This window comes from Neoarius graeffei, chromosome 6, assembly GCF_027579695.1.
Source record: "Neoarius graeffei isolate fNeoGra1 chromosome 6, fNeoGra1.pri, whole genome shotgun sequence".
In the NCBI taxonomy this organism is placed as follows: domain Eukaryota; kingdom Metazoa; phylum Chordata; class Actinopteri; order Siluriformes; family Ariidae; genus Neoarius; species Neoarius graeffei.
This window is the reverse complement of record NC_083574.1, coordinates 51,159,559-51,173,472: the sequence shown is the minus strand read 5'-3', so window position 1 is coordinate 51,173,472 and position 13,914 is coordinate 51,159,559. Positions and strand designations below refer to the sequence as shown.

At 43.4% G+C, this 13,914-nt stretch overlaps 1 protein-coding gene across 2 annotated transcripts in view; it reads left to right on the top strand.

The window, feature by feature from the left end:
• The first annotated feature begins 521 nt into the window (after positions 1-521).
• zc3h18 (zinc finger CCCH-type containing 18) overlaps positions 522-13,914 on the top strand; it is a 77,815-nt gene continuing 64,422 nt past the window's right edge. The window contains exons 1-2 of one of the 2 annotated variants that reach the window (XM_060923799.1): positions 522-681; positions 7,820-8,706. In XM_060923799.1, the coding sequence (XP_060779782.1) occupies positions 7,831-8,706 (876 nt within the window). In that variant the 5' untranslated portion in view covers positions 522-681; positions 7,820-7,830. Of the gene's footprint in view, positions 1,087-7,819; positions 8,707-13,914 lie in introns of both variants that reach the window. The other variant, XM_060923800.1, reaches the window with a different exon arrangement.

The window sequence follows — 13,914 nt, the reverse complement described above, 5'->3', positions numbered from 1 at the left end:
GGCCGGCGAGGGTCTTTCTGTATGGAGTTTGCATGTTGTCCGCGTGGGTTTCCTCCGGGTGCTCCGGTTTCCCCCACAGTCCAAAGACATGCAGGTTAGGTTAACTGGTGACTCTAAATTGAGCGTAGGTGTGAATGTGTGTGTGAATGGTTGTCTGTGTCTATGTGTCAGCCCTGTGATGACCTGGCGACTTGTCCAGGGTGTACCCCGCCTCTCGCCCGTAGTCAGCTGGGATAGGCTCCAGCTTGCCTGTAGAACAGGATAAAGCGGCTAGAGATAATGAGATGAGACTTTCATTGTAATCGCGCCCACTAGTGGCAAAGCTCGGTTAAAGTGCTGCCACTGCAAAACCTGGGTATTTTATATTCGTGATAAATATGTTTGAGCATTTTGCAAAAAAAAAAACCACTGAAAACAAACAAAAAACAAGCAACAACAACAAACTATAAACACAGTCTTTAATTGTTCTTTCTGTTTCATTATACTACCAGCCCTGTGTCGGTTTTTGATGACGTCAGAGGTATGGCTGCTCTCACCGTGCCGTGCAGGGCTTGTGCGTTTCTCCGCTAAAGAACATTTAGAAAATCGTCAAAGATATCGTTTAGATATCGCCACTGAGGGAGAGAGACCGGGTAACTCCCAACACCGAGACCGTGTCTCCAAGACGCTGTGGTTTGAAAGGTGACCGAATGTGTTTTAAGCGTTCTCAGGGTTTTTTTTCCTTTTCTGTGAAAGTGCGCTCATTGTTGTGGGTAAAGAAGCTGACCAGAGAAGCTCAGCTCAGCTCGCGTTCGGCAGAAAGACGTAAACAGCGCTCGTAACGCCAATGAGTTTCTCTCCGGTTGTTTAATTAACGTAGTTTGAAGTGAATTTTCGCCTTTTGTCCATGCTGTCGTCCGTAATAAAGTGCGGGCCGCGCTCGGGCCTGCTGCTGCGGACTAGCCAGCTAAGCTACTTCACCGCCAGAGAAACAGCAGACGGCTCCTCATTGGCAAATAAGCTAGCTCAGCTAGCCAGCTAATCGGCTAGCTTGAAAATTGACGTTTTGGTCGTCCATCTCATGTCACTTGCCATAAAACCTAGCAGGTAACCTCATTCCAAATGATTGCTACAATTATCTCTGTCTTGCAAAAGTATGCATTATGTGAAGTTGGGCGTTTCTGGATGCGGATAGCTCATTAGCTGGCTTGTTCGCTAACGGGCTGTTCAACGGGAACATACAAATCAGGGCCCTTAATAACTTCACCTAAGGTTGTTGTTTTTAAACACAGCTGAGTAAAAGTTTAGGTTTTAATCATGGTATTTGCAGTGACGCTACTGTTTTGTCTTGACAGCTGATGTAAACACTGTTCTGTGTTCAATAAGACTGGAGGGTTTTATGATTTTGATTTTTCTTGTTAAAGTGCATCTGTGTGAACTCCAGCTCTCCGGAGTAGACCTTGTTTTTCCTGAGCCCATGTTATTCAAACATTCGAGTTTATTTATCTTAAGGTGATTTTGTGGCACAGCCCTTAAACACACCTACACTACCGTTCAAAAGTTTGGGGTCACCCAGGCAATTTTGTGTTTTCCATGAAAAGTCACACTTTTATTTACCACCATAAGTTGTAAAATGAATAGAAAATAGAGTCAAGACATTTTTCTGGCCATTTTGAGCATTTAATCGACCCCACAAATGTGATGCTCCAGAAACTCAATCTGCTCAAAGGAAGGTCAGTTTTATAGCTTCTCTTATACCCCTTTTCCACCAAATCAGTTCCAGGGCTGGTTCGGGGCCAGTGCTGGTCCTGGTTCGCAACTCGTTCAACTTGCGAGCAAGCTGAGAACCAGTTTGCTTTTCTATAGCTCGTGGTGCTAAGCAGAGCCACGTCGCTGCATTTGTATAAACCTTGGTGCGAACATTGTAGCAACAACAACAACACAGAGAAGCAGCAGCAGCAACAATAATAATGGATGACTTGGACAGCTGCTGCTTCTCGCCGCTTAAAAACGGCGATCTTGCTATTGTTGTTGGTCTTAACAACTCCGCCCCCCTGTTGACGTAAGCGGTTCTTTCCTCTGGCCCAGGAAAGAGTTGGTGCGAGCCTGGAACCGGTTTTTCTGGCCCCAGAGCCAGTTCTTTGTCAGTGGAAACAGAAAACCCGGTTCCAAACTAAGCACTGGCCCCGAGCCAGCCCTGGAACTGCTTTGGTGGAAAAGGGGCATAAAGAGCTAAACTGTTTTCAGCTGTGCTAACATGATTGTACAAGGGTTTTCTAATCATCCATTAGCCTTCTGAGGCCAAGTTTACATTAGACCGTATCTGTCTCGTTTTCTTCGCGGATGCACTGTCCGTTTACATTAAACCGCCTGGAAACGGGAATCCGCCAGGGTCCATGTATTCAATCCAGATCGTGTCAGCTCCAGTGCTGTGTAAACATTGAGATGCGCAGATACGCTGTGCTGAGCTCTAGCTGGCATCGTCATTGGACAACGTCACTGTGGCATCCACCTTCCTGATTCGCTGGCGTTGGTCATGTGACGCGACTGCTGAAAAACGGCGCGGACTTCCGCCTTGTATCACCTTTCATTAAAGAGTATAAAAGTATGAAAATACTGCAAATACTGATGCAAATACTGCCCATTGTGTAGTTATGATTGTCTTTAGGCTTGCCATCCTTCCACTTGCAAGTGGTAAGTGATATGCGCTGGGATCACACACACAGCGGCTCAGTCCCGAATCGTGGCTCGTGCACTTCACTCGCGCGCTCTGTGAGCTGCGCAGGGCCGGAGTGCGCACCCTCCAGAGGGCACTCGCTGTTCAGGGCGGAGTGATTTGGAGCGCAGAATGCCTGCGGAGCCGAGCGTATCCGTGTATTGGCGTTGCTGTGTGCACGCAAATCGTGTATTGGCGTTGCTGTGTGCACACTAATCGTTTTAAAAACGTTAATCTGATGATCCGCTGATACGGTCTAATGTAAACATGGGCTGAGGCAATGAGCAAACACATTGTACCATTAGAACACTGGAGTGATAGTTGCTGGAAATGGGCCTCTATACACCTATGGAGATATTGCACCAAAAACCAGACATTTGCAGCTAGAATAGTCATTTACCACATTAGCAATGTATAGAGTGGATTTCTGATTAGTTTAAAGTGATCTTCATTGAAAAGAACAGTGCTTTTCTTTCAAAAATAAGGACATTTCAAAGTGACCCCAAACTTTTGAACGGTAGTGTATTTCAGCTCATTACATAAAGAGTGTTGGTTTAAAGCAGGGGTGTCAAACCTGATCCATAAAGGGCCATGTGGCTGCAGGTTTTCATTCCAGCCATGCAGCAGCACACCTGACTTGGCTCATTCAATCAACTGAACTGTCTTCACACAGTCAAATACTTGCAGCCACACCCACCCTTGATTAAAGGGTGGGTGTGTCAGTTGATTGAATAAGCCAAATCAGGGTGCTGCTGCATGGCTGGAATGAAAACCTGCAGCCACACGGCCCTTTATGGATCAGGTTTGACACCCCTGGTTTAAAGGAAAACCACCCGAAACACATTTAGAAGAAGAAGCCTTTATTTGTCACATGCACACTTCAAGCACAGTGAAATTCATCCTCTGCATTTAACCCATCTGAAGCAGTGAATATATACATACACTCAGAGCAGTGGGCAGCCACACCAGAGCGCCCGGTGTCACGGTCTGAATTTACCACCGGTCTGAATTTACCAGGCAAATTTATTAACTCTAATTTCATAAAATTAACTTTATTTACACATACTAATAAAATTCAATCCAAATCATTCACACAATACAAAAACACATTATCTACACATTATAAATCTGAAAAAGATTGTAAAAATATCATCTTTCTTTTGAAAATGGCAAATCGCTGGTCTCGTGCCTCCTTGGACTGTGTGTTTTGCTGATCTTCATTTTGTGACTGTGATCTTCAAGTTATTTCCTCATCCATATTCAACAGCTTGTCTACTGATAATCAAATCTCACAATTGTAATCACAATTCGCGTTCTATTAGTCCACAAATGTGTTGAAATGCTCGGTACAAAATCGCAGCAAGAAATGGTAAATTTAGACTTCCCGGAAGTTGACCGGGGGAAAAAATCGGTCTGCGCATGGTAAATTTATACCAGCGCATGATCAGACCGTGACACCGGGGAGCAGTCAGGGGTTCGGTACCTTGCTGAAGGCCGCCCACGTTAACCTGACTGTGGGGGAAACCCATACAGTCACGTGGAGAACATGCAAACTCCACACAGAAAGCCCCTCACCGACTGCTGGGCTCGAACCCAGAACCTTCTTGTTGTGAGGCGACAGTGCTAACCACTACACCACCGTGCCATGTGTTTTACATATTAAATTACGTTTCTGATCTATCTTATGAGGTGGCACGGTGGTGTAGTGGTTAGCACTGTCACCTCACAGCAAGAAGGTCCTAGGTACAAGCCCAGCGGCTGGTGAGGGCCTTTCTGTGTGCAGTTTGCATGTTCTCCACGTGTCTGTATGGGTTTCCCCCACAATCCAAAGACATGCAGGTTAGGTTAATTGGTGGCTCTAAATTGATCGTAGGTGTGAATGGTTGTTTGTTTCGCTGTGTCAGCCCTGTGATGATCTGGCAACTTGTCCAGGGTGTACCCCGCCTCTCACCCATAGTCAGCTGGGATAGGCTCCAACTTGTCTGCGGCCCTGTAGAACAGGATAAGCAGCTACAGATAATGGATGGATATATTTTTTATGATTCTTGTACTAATTTGTTGGTTGGTGCAATATTTTTTTATATTTCCTGTGAGAACATGGCAGTTGTGTGCTGTTCTGACGTCACCGGGAGCATTGATGGTTACAGTGGTATTTAATAAGAAAAAATATTGAAACACTCTTAAACATAAGGGATAATGATCAGATTTTGCTGTAGGGTCCCAAGAACAACAACAACAAAAAAAGCAAACGCTTCCTTTCTCACATTTTTCCAGCTATGTTCAGTATTGTATTAAAGGTCATAGGCAAGGGTCGGAGGTGGAACGTAGAATATCAACTTTATTTTCTAGAACAGCAACCCAAAAAGCGAATTCAGTCTTCCTAGTGTCTAATTTGCACCCTAAAATTGAATAAAATGGTTAAAATATACTGGTTTGTGCAAGTTCCGAAGGTTTGTTTACATCTCACTTATGCACACTTTCACCGCCAGGGGACTGTCGTTGTGACATCATTCAAGGCAAACAGACCAGGAGCAGTTCTGTGTTTACCTGCGAACCGAGCACACACATACAGACTTTGGTCGTGTGAGGTTGTGTAAAATGTCCGATTGCGATTTTGAAGTAGGAACTGTCCAAATTGAATATCGAGAGGTGAAACCATATATGTATGACCCTATGGCCGTTGCGAAGCAGTCGGTGAATGCGGCTCACTGGTTTGACCGTGTGGGCTCGGAATCGGACAGCGACTCGGCCGACTCTGATCGCGGTGACCCCGGACCTCAACAAGACTCGCGCCCAAACGATTTATCCTGGTAATTATGATAAATTCCTACTTTCGTCGTAATAATAAATAAGAGCCCTGCCATCCGCGGCATTATACTATTTATACTATTTATATCCCTTTGTCTCATTTCCACAATAATTGTACAGGATCCCTCAGGATTCTTGACTTGTCAATTGCAAGCAAAGGTAAAAATGTTTACCTCCAGTCTTCTCCTTTTTGCTTGAGCGTTGCTGCCCCGTTTCTTCTTTGACTGCTTGATTTTGTGTTTGAATTTTGTCGGAACAGCGTCACGTTTGAGTCTTCTCTGTCCGATGCTGACACCTAAACTCTCCAACAGATGGGGATTCTTCAAAAAGTGATGGGAGCACAGAGTGGCGTATTTACCCGGCTGCCAACCCTCTCGCTTCACGCACACAATCCACTCTCTCCGCCTCTCCTCTCTCGGAAAAAGCCAACCCTCTCGCTTCACGCGCACAATCCACTCTCTCCGCCTCTCCTCTCTCGGAAAAAGCCAACCCTCTCGCTTCACGCGCACAATCCACTCTCTCCGCCTCTCCTCTCTCGGAAAAAGCCAACCCTCTCGCTTCACGCGCACAATCCACTCTCTCCGCCTCTCCTCTCTCGGAAAAAGCCAACCCTCTCGCTTCACGCGCACAATCCACTCTCTCCGCCTCTCCTCTCTCGGAAAAAGCCAACCCTCTCGCTTCACGCGCACAATCCACTCTCTCCGCCTCTCCTCTCTCGGAAAAAGCCAACCCTCTCGCTTCACGCGCACAATCCACTCTCTCCGCCTCTCCTCTCTCGGAAAAAGCCAACCCTCTCGCTTCACGCGCACAATCCACTCTCTCCGCCTCTCCTCTCTCGGAAAAAGCCAACCCTCTCGCTTCACGCGCACAATCCACTCTCTCCGCCTCTCCTCTCTCGGAAAAAGCCAACCCTCTCGCTTCACGCGCACAATCCACTCTCTCCGCCTCTCCTCTCTCGGAAAAAGCCAACCCTCTCGCTTCACGCGCACAATCCACTCTCTCCGCCTCTCCTCTCTCGGAAAAAGCCAACCCTCTCGCTTCACGCGCACAATCCACTCTCTCCGCCTCTCCTCTCTCGGAAAAAGCCAACCCTCTCGCTTCACGCGCACAATCCACTCTCTCCGCCTCTCCTCTCTCGGAAAAAGCCAACCCTCTCGCTTCATGCGCACAATCCACTCTCTCCGCCTCTCCTCTCTCGGAAAAAGCCAACCCTCTCGCTTCATGCGCACAATCCACTCTCTCCGCCTCTCCTCTCTCGGAAAAAGGTAAATACTTCTTCCTGAACCGGTCCCGTTGTTACAGTTCACTGTACAACGATAAGGCATGGTTTTTCTTTGGAAATTCCCGAACGCACGTCTGCACTCAAACCGAACGGCAATGCAAATAAACGGAAGTGGAGTCAACTCAGGCGATTTGTTTGTCTTGAATGATGTCACGCGCCGAGCAGTCATGAAAATCGCAGGGCAGAAATTCGCCGGGATTCACGCTAACTTATTCTAACTTATTTTAATTATTACTTATTAACAATACTACTTGGGACCAGAAGAAAATTACAGAGGGTTTTTTAACATATAAATTTTCAAATGTGCAAAAAATTAAAACCGTTGCCTATGACCTTTAAGGAGAAATAGAGGAGACACCAGACATTAGACTCAAAGTTCCAGAAGGCAGTGCAGCTAGACAGCACCGTTATGATGATTAACAGCAGAGACTTTCTTCAGCTAGTCAGTCATGCATGGCATGACGGCGATATTAGAGTGAAAGTTGAAGCTTTCAATCCTGATCTGATTGAGTAGACTATACAGTTGAGGACACGAGAGACTTGGACAGACTAAAAGTAAAGTCCTGCTTCATTGGTCTCATAAGGCTGAGATGACGCAAGTGCTAAATCCCATCTGTGCCACTATCAGCAAGAATTCAACTGGCGTTGTGGGTCAACTGGCATGTAGAACATTTGTTAACCAAAGTGAAAACAGACCAACATGTTGATAAGTTTAAACTAAATTTAAAAAAAAAAAGTCAACTCAACATTTCTTTACAAAATACATCTTGGATGCAGTTGATGTGATGATAAAGATTAATGTGCAAGTCATTCTGTGTGACCTTTTTATTTGAAAGGTTGAAATAAATCTTCCTTGCAGCAGTCAGACTCTTAAATGGCCAACCTCTGTTCTAGGGCTAGACCTAAACGCTGTCCAGAAAAAACCAACCAAACAAAAAAACGGCCCACTGTGTACTGAAGGTAACCATCAGTGATGTTCATTTTCTTTGTGTGTGTCAAACTAATTGTATATATTTGAATAATGTTAATGGCAGGTTGTGTACTGATGGACACCCCTGAGAGCCCCACTCAGTCTCCACAATCCCCTGATGAGGAGGAAAAAGGCTTCTCTGACACTGAGCTTCTGGAGTCACCCGAGTCCCCTGCAGAGGAAGGCAATGGGGTTTCTGATAGCGAGTTACTGAATGATGGAGAAGGAGACGCAGACTCAGATTTTGATGACGATGAGCGAGTTGAGATGGGTGGTGAGGCTCAAGAGGACATCTCTGACCTAGAAGATGACAAAACAGATAGAGATGTAAGGGTCCACAGGCAGGAGAGTGCCATGCCGGAATGCAGGCCACACGTGAGCCAAACAGCTGAACAGGAAGGAGAGGAGGAGGTCCTGGAGACACCTAGATCACCAGACCCTGATTCTCCAGAGCCAGAACTGGATCAGCCGTTCACCCCTGCTGACGCAGAGCAGGAAGATGTCAGGCAGGATGATGAGGATGATGGAGGAGAGGTGACCACCAGGTCCAGCTTGAGTCGTCAAGAGCTGGACGAAGAGGATGATGAAGAGGAGGAAAGAAGACGGAGGCGGCTTATGGTAGTCAGCGATCTGAAGCAGGATTCGCCTTCGGTTTCCAGAGATTTGGACGAGCACGAACTCGACTATGATGAAGAAGTGCCTGAGGAGGCTAGCACAGCTGTACCAGAGGAAGAGGACACGGAGAAGGGGCCTGCCACAGAGGATGGGGATGAAGATGAGGAGGAAAAGGATGAGGAGGAGAAGAAGAAGGAGAGGAACCTGATCTTACCCCCTGATACTCAGTCTAAAAAATCCGAAGAGTCAAGAGGCCAAGAGAGGGGTAGGAGGGATTCATTTCGCGATAAAAAGAAAGATGAAGATGATGGCGAGATTGATGAAGGAGAGATTGATGTAAGTGTCCTGATCTTATTTTGTATGTTTTTAGAGGTTAAATTCGAAATAAATTGTGGCTGTGCTTTAGCGAAAGCCATTTTATTCTACTTTTGGTGATGTATGAGAACACATTTGTGCTAGGACACGGAGAAGGAGCTTTTGGGTAAGTGCAGCTAATAATGGAGCCAACATACACACTTCAAATCTCACATGTAGATCGTGTGAACGTGCGATGCTGCAGATCACACAAACGTGAACCAATTAGGAAAACACATCCTAATGTTTGGAATAAAATCTACAAAATTGCTTGTATAATAGTTTACTAACGCAAGGAGGGCTCGTTAGCTAGTTAAAGGAGATACGCAGAATGTTTTTATTTTTAAATTAATTTCTGAGTGGATAGTGTCTCCATCCTTGGCTCTTGTATGCTGCATAAATGGGAATTAAAAAATATATGAGTGATTCCATGCTTATGGGTACTGAAATGGGGACATGAACTTATTTTTAAAAATTCACCTAAAACCATTTCTTTTTTTTACCATCAGGTCACAAAACATGTAATCTTTAATGAATGATATGTTAAAAGATAACTTTAATTTTCTGAGATGTAATAAAAACATATTTATATGCCAAAGTCAAGCCTATGAGTTCCAAAATGGTCTGTTACATTACTTCTGTTACGATTGTCCATCTCGCGTCTGTTACAAATTAATTACAATCTAGCTCTATACCATGTTAATCTTATTGAAAGAATGTGTATGTTTATTCTACTACACGTTTATTAATTATATTTGCTAAAACATCACCTTCCTATGTTTCAAAAAGTAATTCTACATTGTTAAAATTGAGAATATATATGTCCACAACACTTCTGTTACGGTCTGACTTTGGCATATAAATATGTTTTTATTACATCTCAGAAAATTAAAGTTATCTTTTAACATATCATTCATTAAAGATTACATGTTTTGTGACCTGATGGTAAAAAAAAGAAATGATTTTAGGTGAATTTTTAAAAATAAGTTCATGTCCCCATTTCAGTACCCATAAGCGTGGAATCACTCATATTTGAGTTAAGCTCGACCGCAAAGTTGGCATTCGAGCCGCCCCGCTGAGCCAGCCAGCCCCGAGTGTGTGATGTCACTGATGTAACCGGTTTTAAGGCCGAGGCCTTTGACCGCTGTAGACCAGTCATATAAATAAAAATTTATGGTGAAAGTAATGACTTGCTCAACTAAGACTGATTTGACTTCATTGATTGTGGGTTGACTCTCATTAAAACAGGATAGGTGTTATAACTTATGCAGCATACATGTACATGCATGCATTTTCACTGATAAAATGTAAAAGGCTAATTAATCAGATGAACTGAGACAATCACATTCTTAAGCAAATTAAATAATCTTATACCGGTAACTTAAACACACAATACAAGTTACATGTATTAATCTAAATGCAGGTAAACAAGTTTTGTTTTTTTGTGTTTGTTTGTTTGTTTAAATCCTAATGAGAGTCAGAGCTTACCCGTCTGTGTTCTCACTTCTTGAAGGCAGATCTTGTGGCTGATTGTTTTGAAACAATCTGACTTTCAGTTGTTTGTTCAGTTCTCCGTTTATTCGCTTCTTCCACGTAAGGGCGAGATGGCAGCAAGATCCAGTTTAGAAATCAGAGGGCTGCTCCACGCATTCTCCGTTCTCTCCATACTGAGTATTCCACCATTACTGCTCGGCTCAGGCAATTACTAAAACCTGGAAGAGAATGTCACTGATTTGAGCAACAACCACAGGGAGGTCACTGCCCGAGCGATATGCCCCGTCCCGGGTTTTACCAACAACCCTCGGCTCATGCTCCAGGAGAACTGGTGCAACTGAACTTGCTTTCCTTTTTAAAAATAAATAAAATAAATGCTTTCCTTTTTTTGTAGTTTTCTTTAATTGTTGATACTGCACCCTCTTTCAATGCGGGCTTATAGCCAGCACTCCTCAACAGATCAGAGGTCTCGCACGAGTCTTCAGTAAAATGTGCAGAGCAGAGGAGAGACCACTTCCTAGGTGCCCAATGTGCCCGTGAACTTTTTGCAAAATGCATCCAAATCTTTGCAGTTTGAACATTCTTGGGCCATGAATGCAACGTGAATGCACCTTCTGTGGTGTTGCTGTACCAGCCAGCAACACATCTACGTGGCATGGCAATAAATTGGCTCAAAATGGAGGATCGGAGTTGTAGTCAGCTCTGTGTTTTAGTATAGCGGAAATGGCGACTAGACCGATAGACTTCCTGCGGTGACGTTACGGACGTCAACGTCATTCACTCAGACTGCTACCTCTATGAATCACTTTAATTGTAAAAAATTACTATATTAGATTTATTGTTAATGCTTAAAACTATTCCTGTGCCATTCTTGAGGTCTCAGGGCATTTATAAACGAAAGTGAGGCCATGGCTCTGCGTATCTGCTTTTAAGTGCATTGATGCAGACTGGGGGATGGAGGATGGATATGAATGGTTGTAATCATGTTGAGGGTCTTATTTGTGCCCTCAACAAAGTCAGTGTAAGTAATCAGTCATTGTGCACACTACTTAATCCACCTATTTAATCTTTCAAAGCGAGGTGGTGGATTTGGCTAATGTTTGCAGTGTTTCCCACAGACCAGGTAGCAATTTGTGGTGTTCCACTGTGCCGATGAGGGAATCGTGCGCGGTGGTTTTGTGGCAGTCGGTGGAGTCGGTCATTGGGGTGTATGCAAAGTGTTTACAGCAGGCGGTGTTCAAACACACAGTATTTTTCTTCAGAGTCACCTGCTGGGACTATTTTAAAGCTACAAGAAGCATTTGAGATTATTCAGTTCAATCTAAATTCTTTTAAGTTCTTTAAGAGAAGACAGCTAAAACAATTTTTACCAGAACCCTGCCTGGTTTCATTCCTCGACCCAACTTTACATTACAGGGCAGGCCATTAGTTTGCTGGGCTTGATGTTGGTGGAAAACCTGTCTTTTAAATTTATGAAAATTACTCACCAAAATTGAAGTTAAAGTTTAGTTTTTTGCCTTTTTGGTGACAATCTTTCAATCATTCTTTAGCTGACATTCAAGGAATAAATTGCAAAAAACAAGCTGGAGGTTTTTATTTTAAATATTGAACTCAACACTTATCTCAACCAATACTAAAATGAAATAAATAGTATAATGTAACAACAAAATAATAATAAAATATCATAATTAGATGTAAGAAACCACTTAAGGTAACACCAAGGCAACTAACAATAATGAAAAAGCATGACCCTAATTGGTGCAAAGCCTGCATGCCCTATCAGAACATTTAATTCTACGTGGCTTCCTGAAAAAAAATCCTCAAGTGCCCTATCGTAAGGGAAGTCATTGGGTTCGGGACCATTTATGAAGCTTCGTAAGCAGGCTGCCAGGTGTTCCCCTTGGAGCCTATTCCTAAGGTCTGTTTTAATCTATGGATAAAAAAAGTAAATTTTCCTCATCATCAAAGCACTAAAAATTTCCATTACATCAAAAATACAAAGGAATTCTGAATTTCTATGTGCTTACCCTATTCATAGCTGAGAAATCCTGCTCGCAATTCTACTTCGCCAGTAAAGCTAATAAAGATGTTTCTTAAAATATTCAGATTTTATGCTTCAGATGGCATCAACTAGGCATCCCTGCGAGTATAACATTTTATTTAGGCTAGTGGGAAATCCTTATTTATTGTGAATGTCAAGCCATTATTAATAACTTGCATGAATGCTGAAGCGGGATAAACGGGATAATGCAATAAGGCCGGTTCCTCGCGTCAAGCTGCTACTGTATGCATCAAATTGGTTGATAGCCTGACTCGGGATGTCTGTTTCCTGTAAGCCAAGAAGACTATTGTTTTTACAATAGTCAATAAGCAGTAGTAAAAATGAAAAGCCCAAGCATAAATTCTGTTTATCCAGTGTGCCATGGCTGCTGATTTGTGGACCCCTGAGTATTGATCAAGTGTAATGTAAATATCAAAATTCTTCTCACATCAAGTGCTTTGCTTACTTTCGTTCTGTCTTCTACAGTGCAGTGCAATACATTTTTTTTATCTTGCTCCCCCCCCAATTGTGGCTCTTTTCATGTGTGGTGAGAAGATGGAAATACACATTTGTAAAGGACTGCACAAATCGCATACGGAGAGACGGGTTGCCACCTTTCTTTAAAGGACATACACAGAACCTTTTATTTTTAAATAGATTTGAGTGGATAGTATCTCCACCCTTGACTCTTGTAGGCTGCATAAATGGGGAATTAAGAAAATATATTTTTGAGAGTTAAAATCAACCAGAAAGTTGGCATTGGAGCTGCCCCACTGAGCCAGCCAGCCCTGAGTGCGTGACGTCACAGCAGGAACCGATTTTAAGGCCGACGCCTTTGACAGCTATAGACCAAAGTCATATAAATTAAAATTTATGGTGAAAGTAAGAAATCCCGTTACTGACTTGCTCAACTAAGACTGATTTGACTTCATTAATTGTGGGTTGAATCTCATTAAAACAGGATAGGTGTTATAACTTATGCAGCATACATGTACATGCATGCATTTTCACTGATCAAACGTAAAAGGCTAATTAAATAATCAGATGAACTGAGACAATCACATTCTGAAGCAAATTAAGCTTATACCGGTAACTTAAACACACAATACAAGTTACATGTATTAATCTAAATGCAGGTAAACAATGTATTTTTGTTGTTTTATATCCAAATGAGAGTCAGAGCTTACCCGTCTGTGTTCTCACTTCTTGAAGGCTGATCTTGTGGCTGATTGTTTTGAAACAATCTGACTTTCAGTTGTTCGTTCAGTTCTCCATTCATTTGCTTCTTCCACATAAGGGCGAGATGGCAGCAAGATCCAGTTTAGAAATCAGAGGGCTGGTCTACTCATTCTCCATTTTCTCCATACTGAGTACTCCGCCATTACTGCTCAGCTCAGGCAATTACTAAAACCTGAGATGGAACGTCACCGGTTTTAGCAACAACCGCGGGGAGGTCACTGCCCGAGCGATATGTGACGTCCCGTCCTGGGTTTTACCAACAACCTTTGGCTCACGCTCCGGGAGAACTGGTGCAACTGAACTCGCTTTCCTTTTAAAAAAAATAAATAAATAAAATTTAAGCCGCTAGCCTCGCACGTGTGGTTCTGCAACCCAGGACATTCCGCCACCCAACAAAACAGTCACGTCATATATTC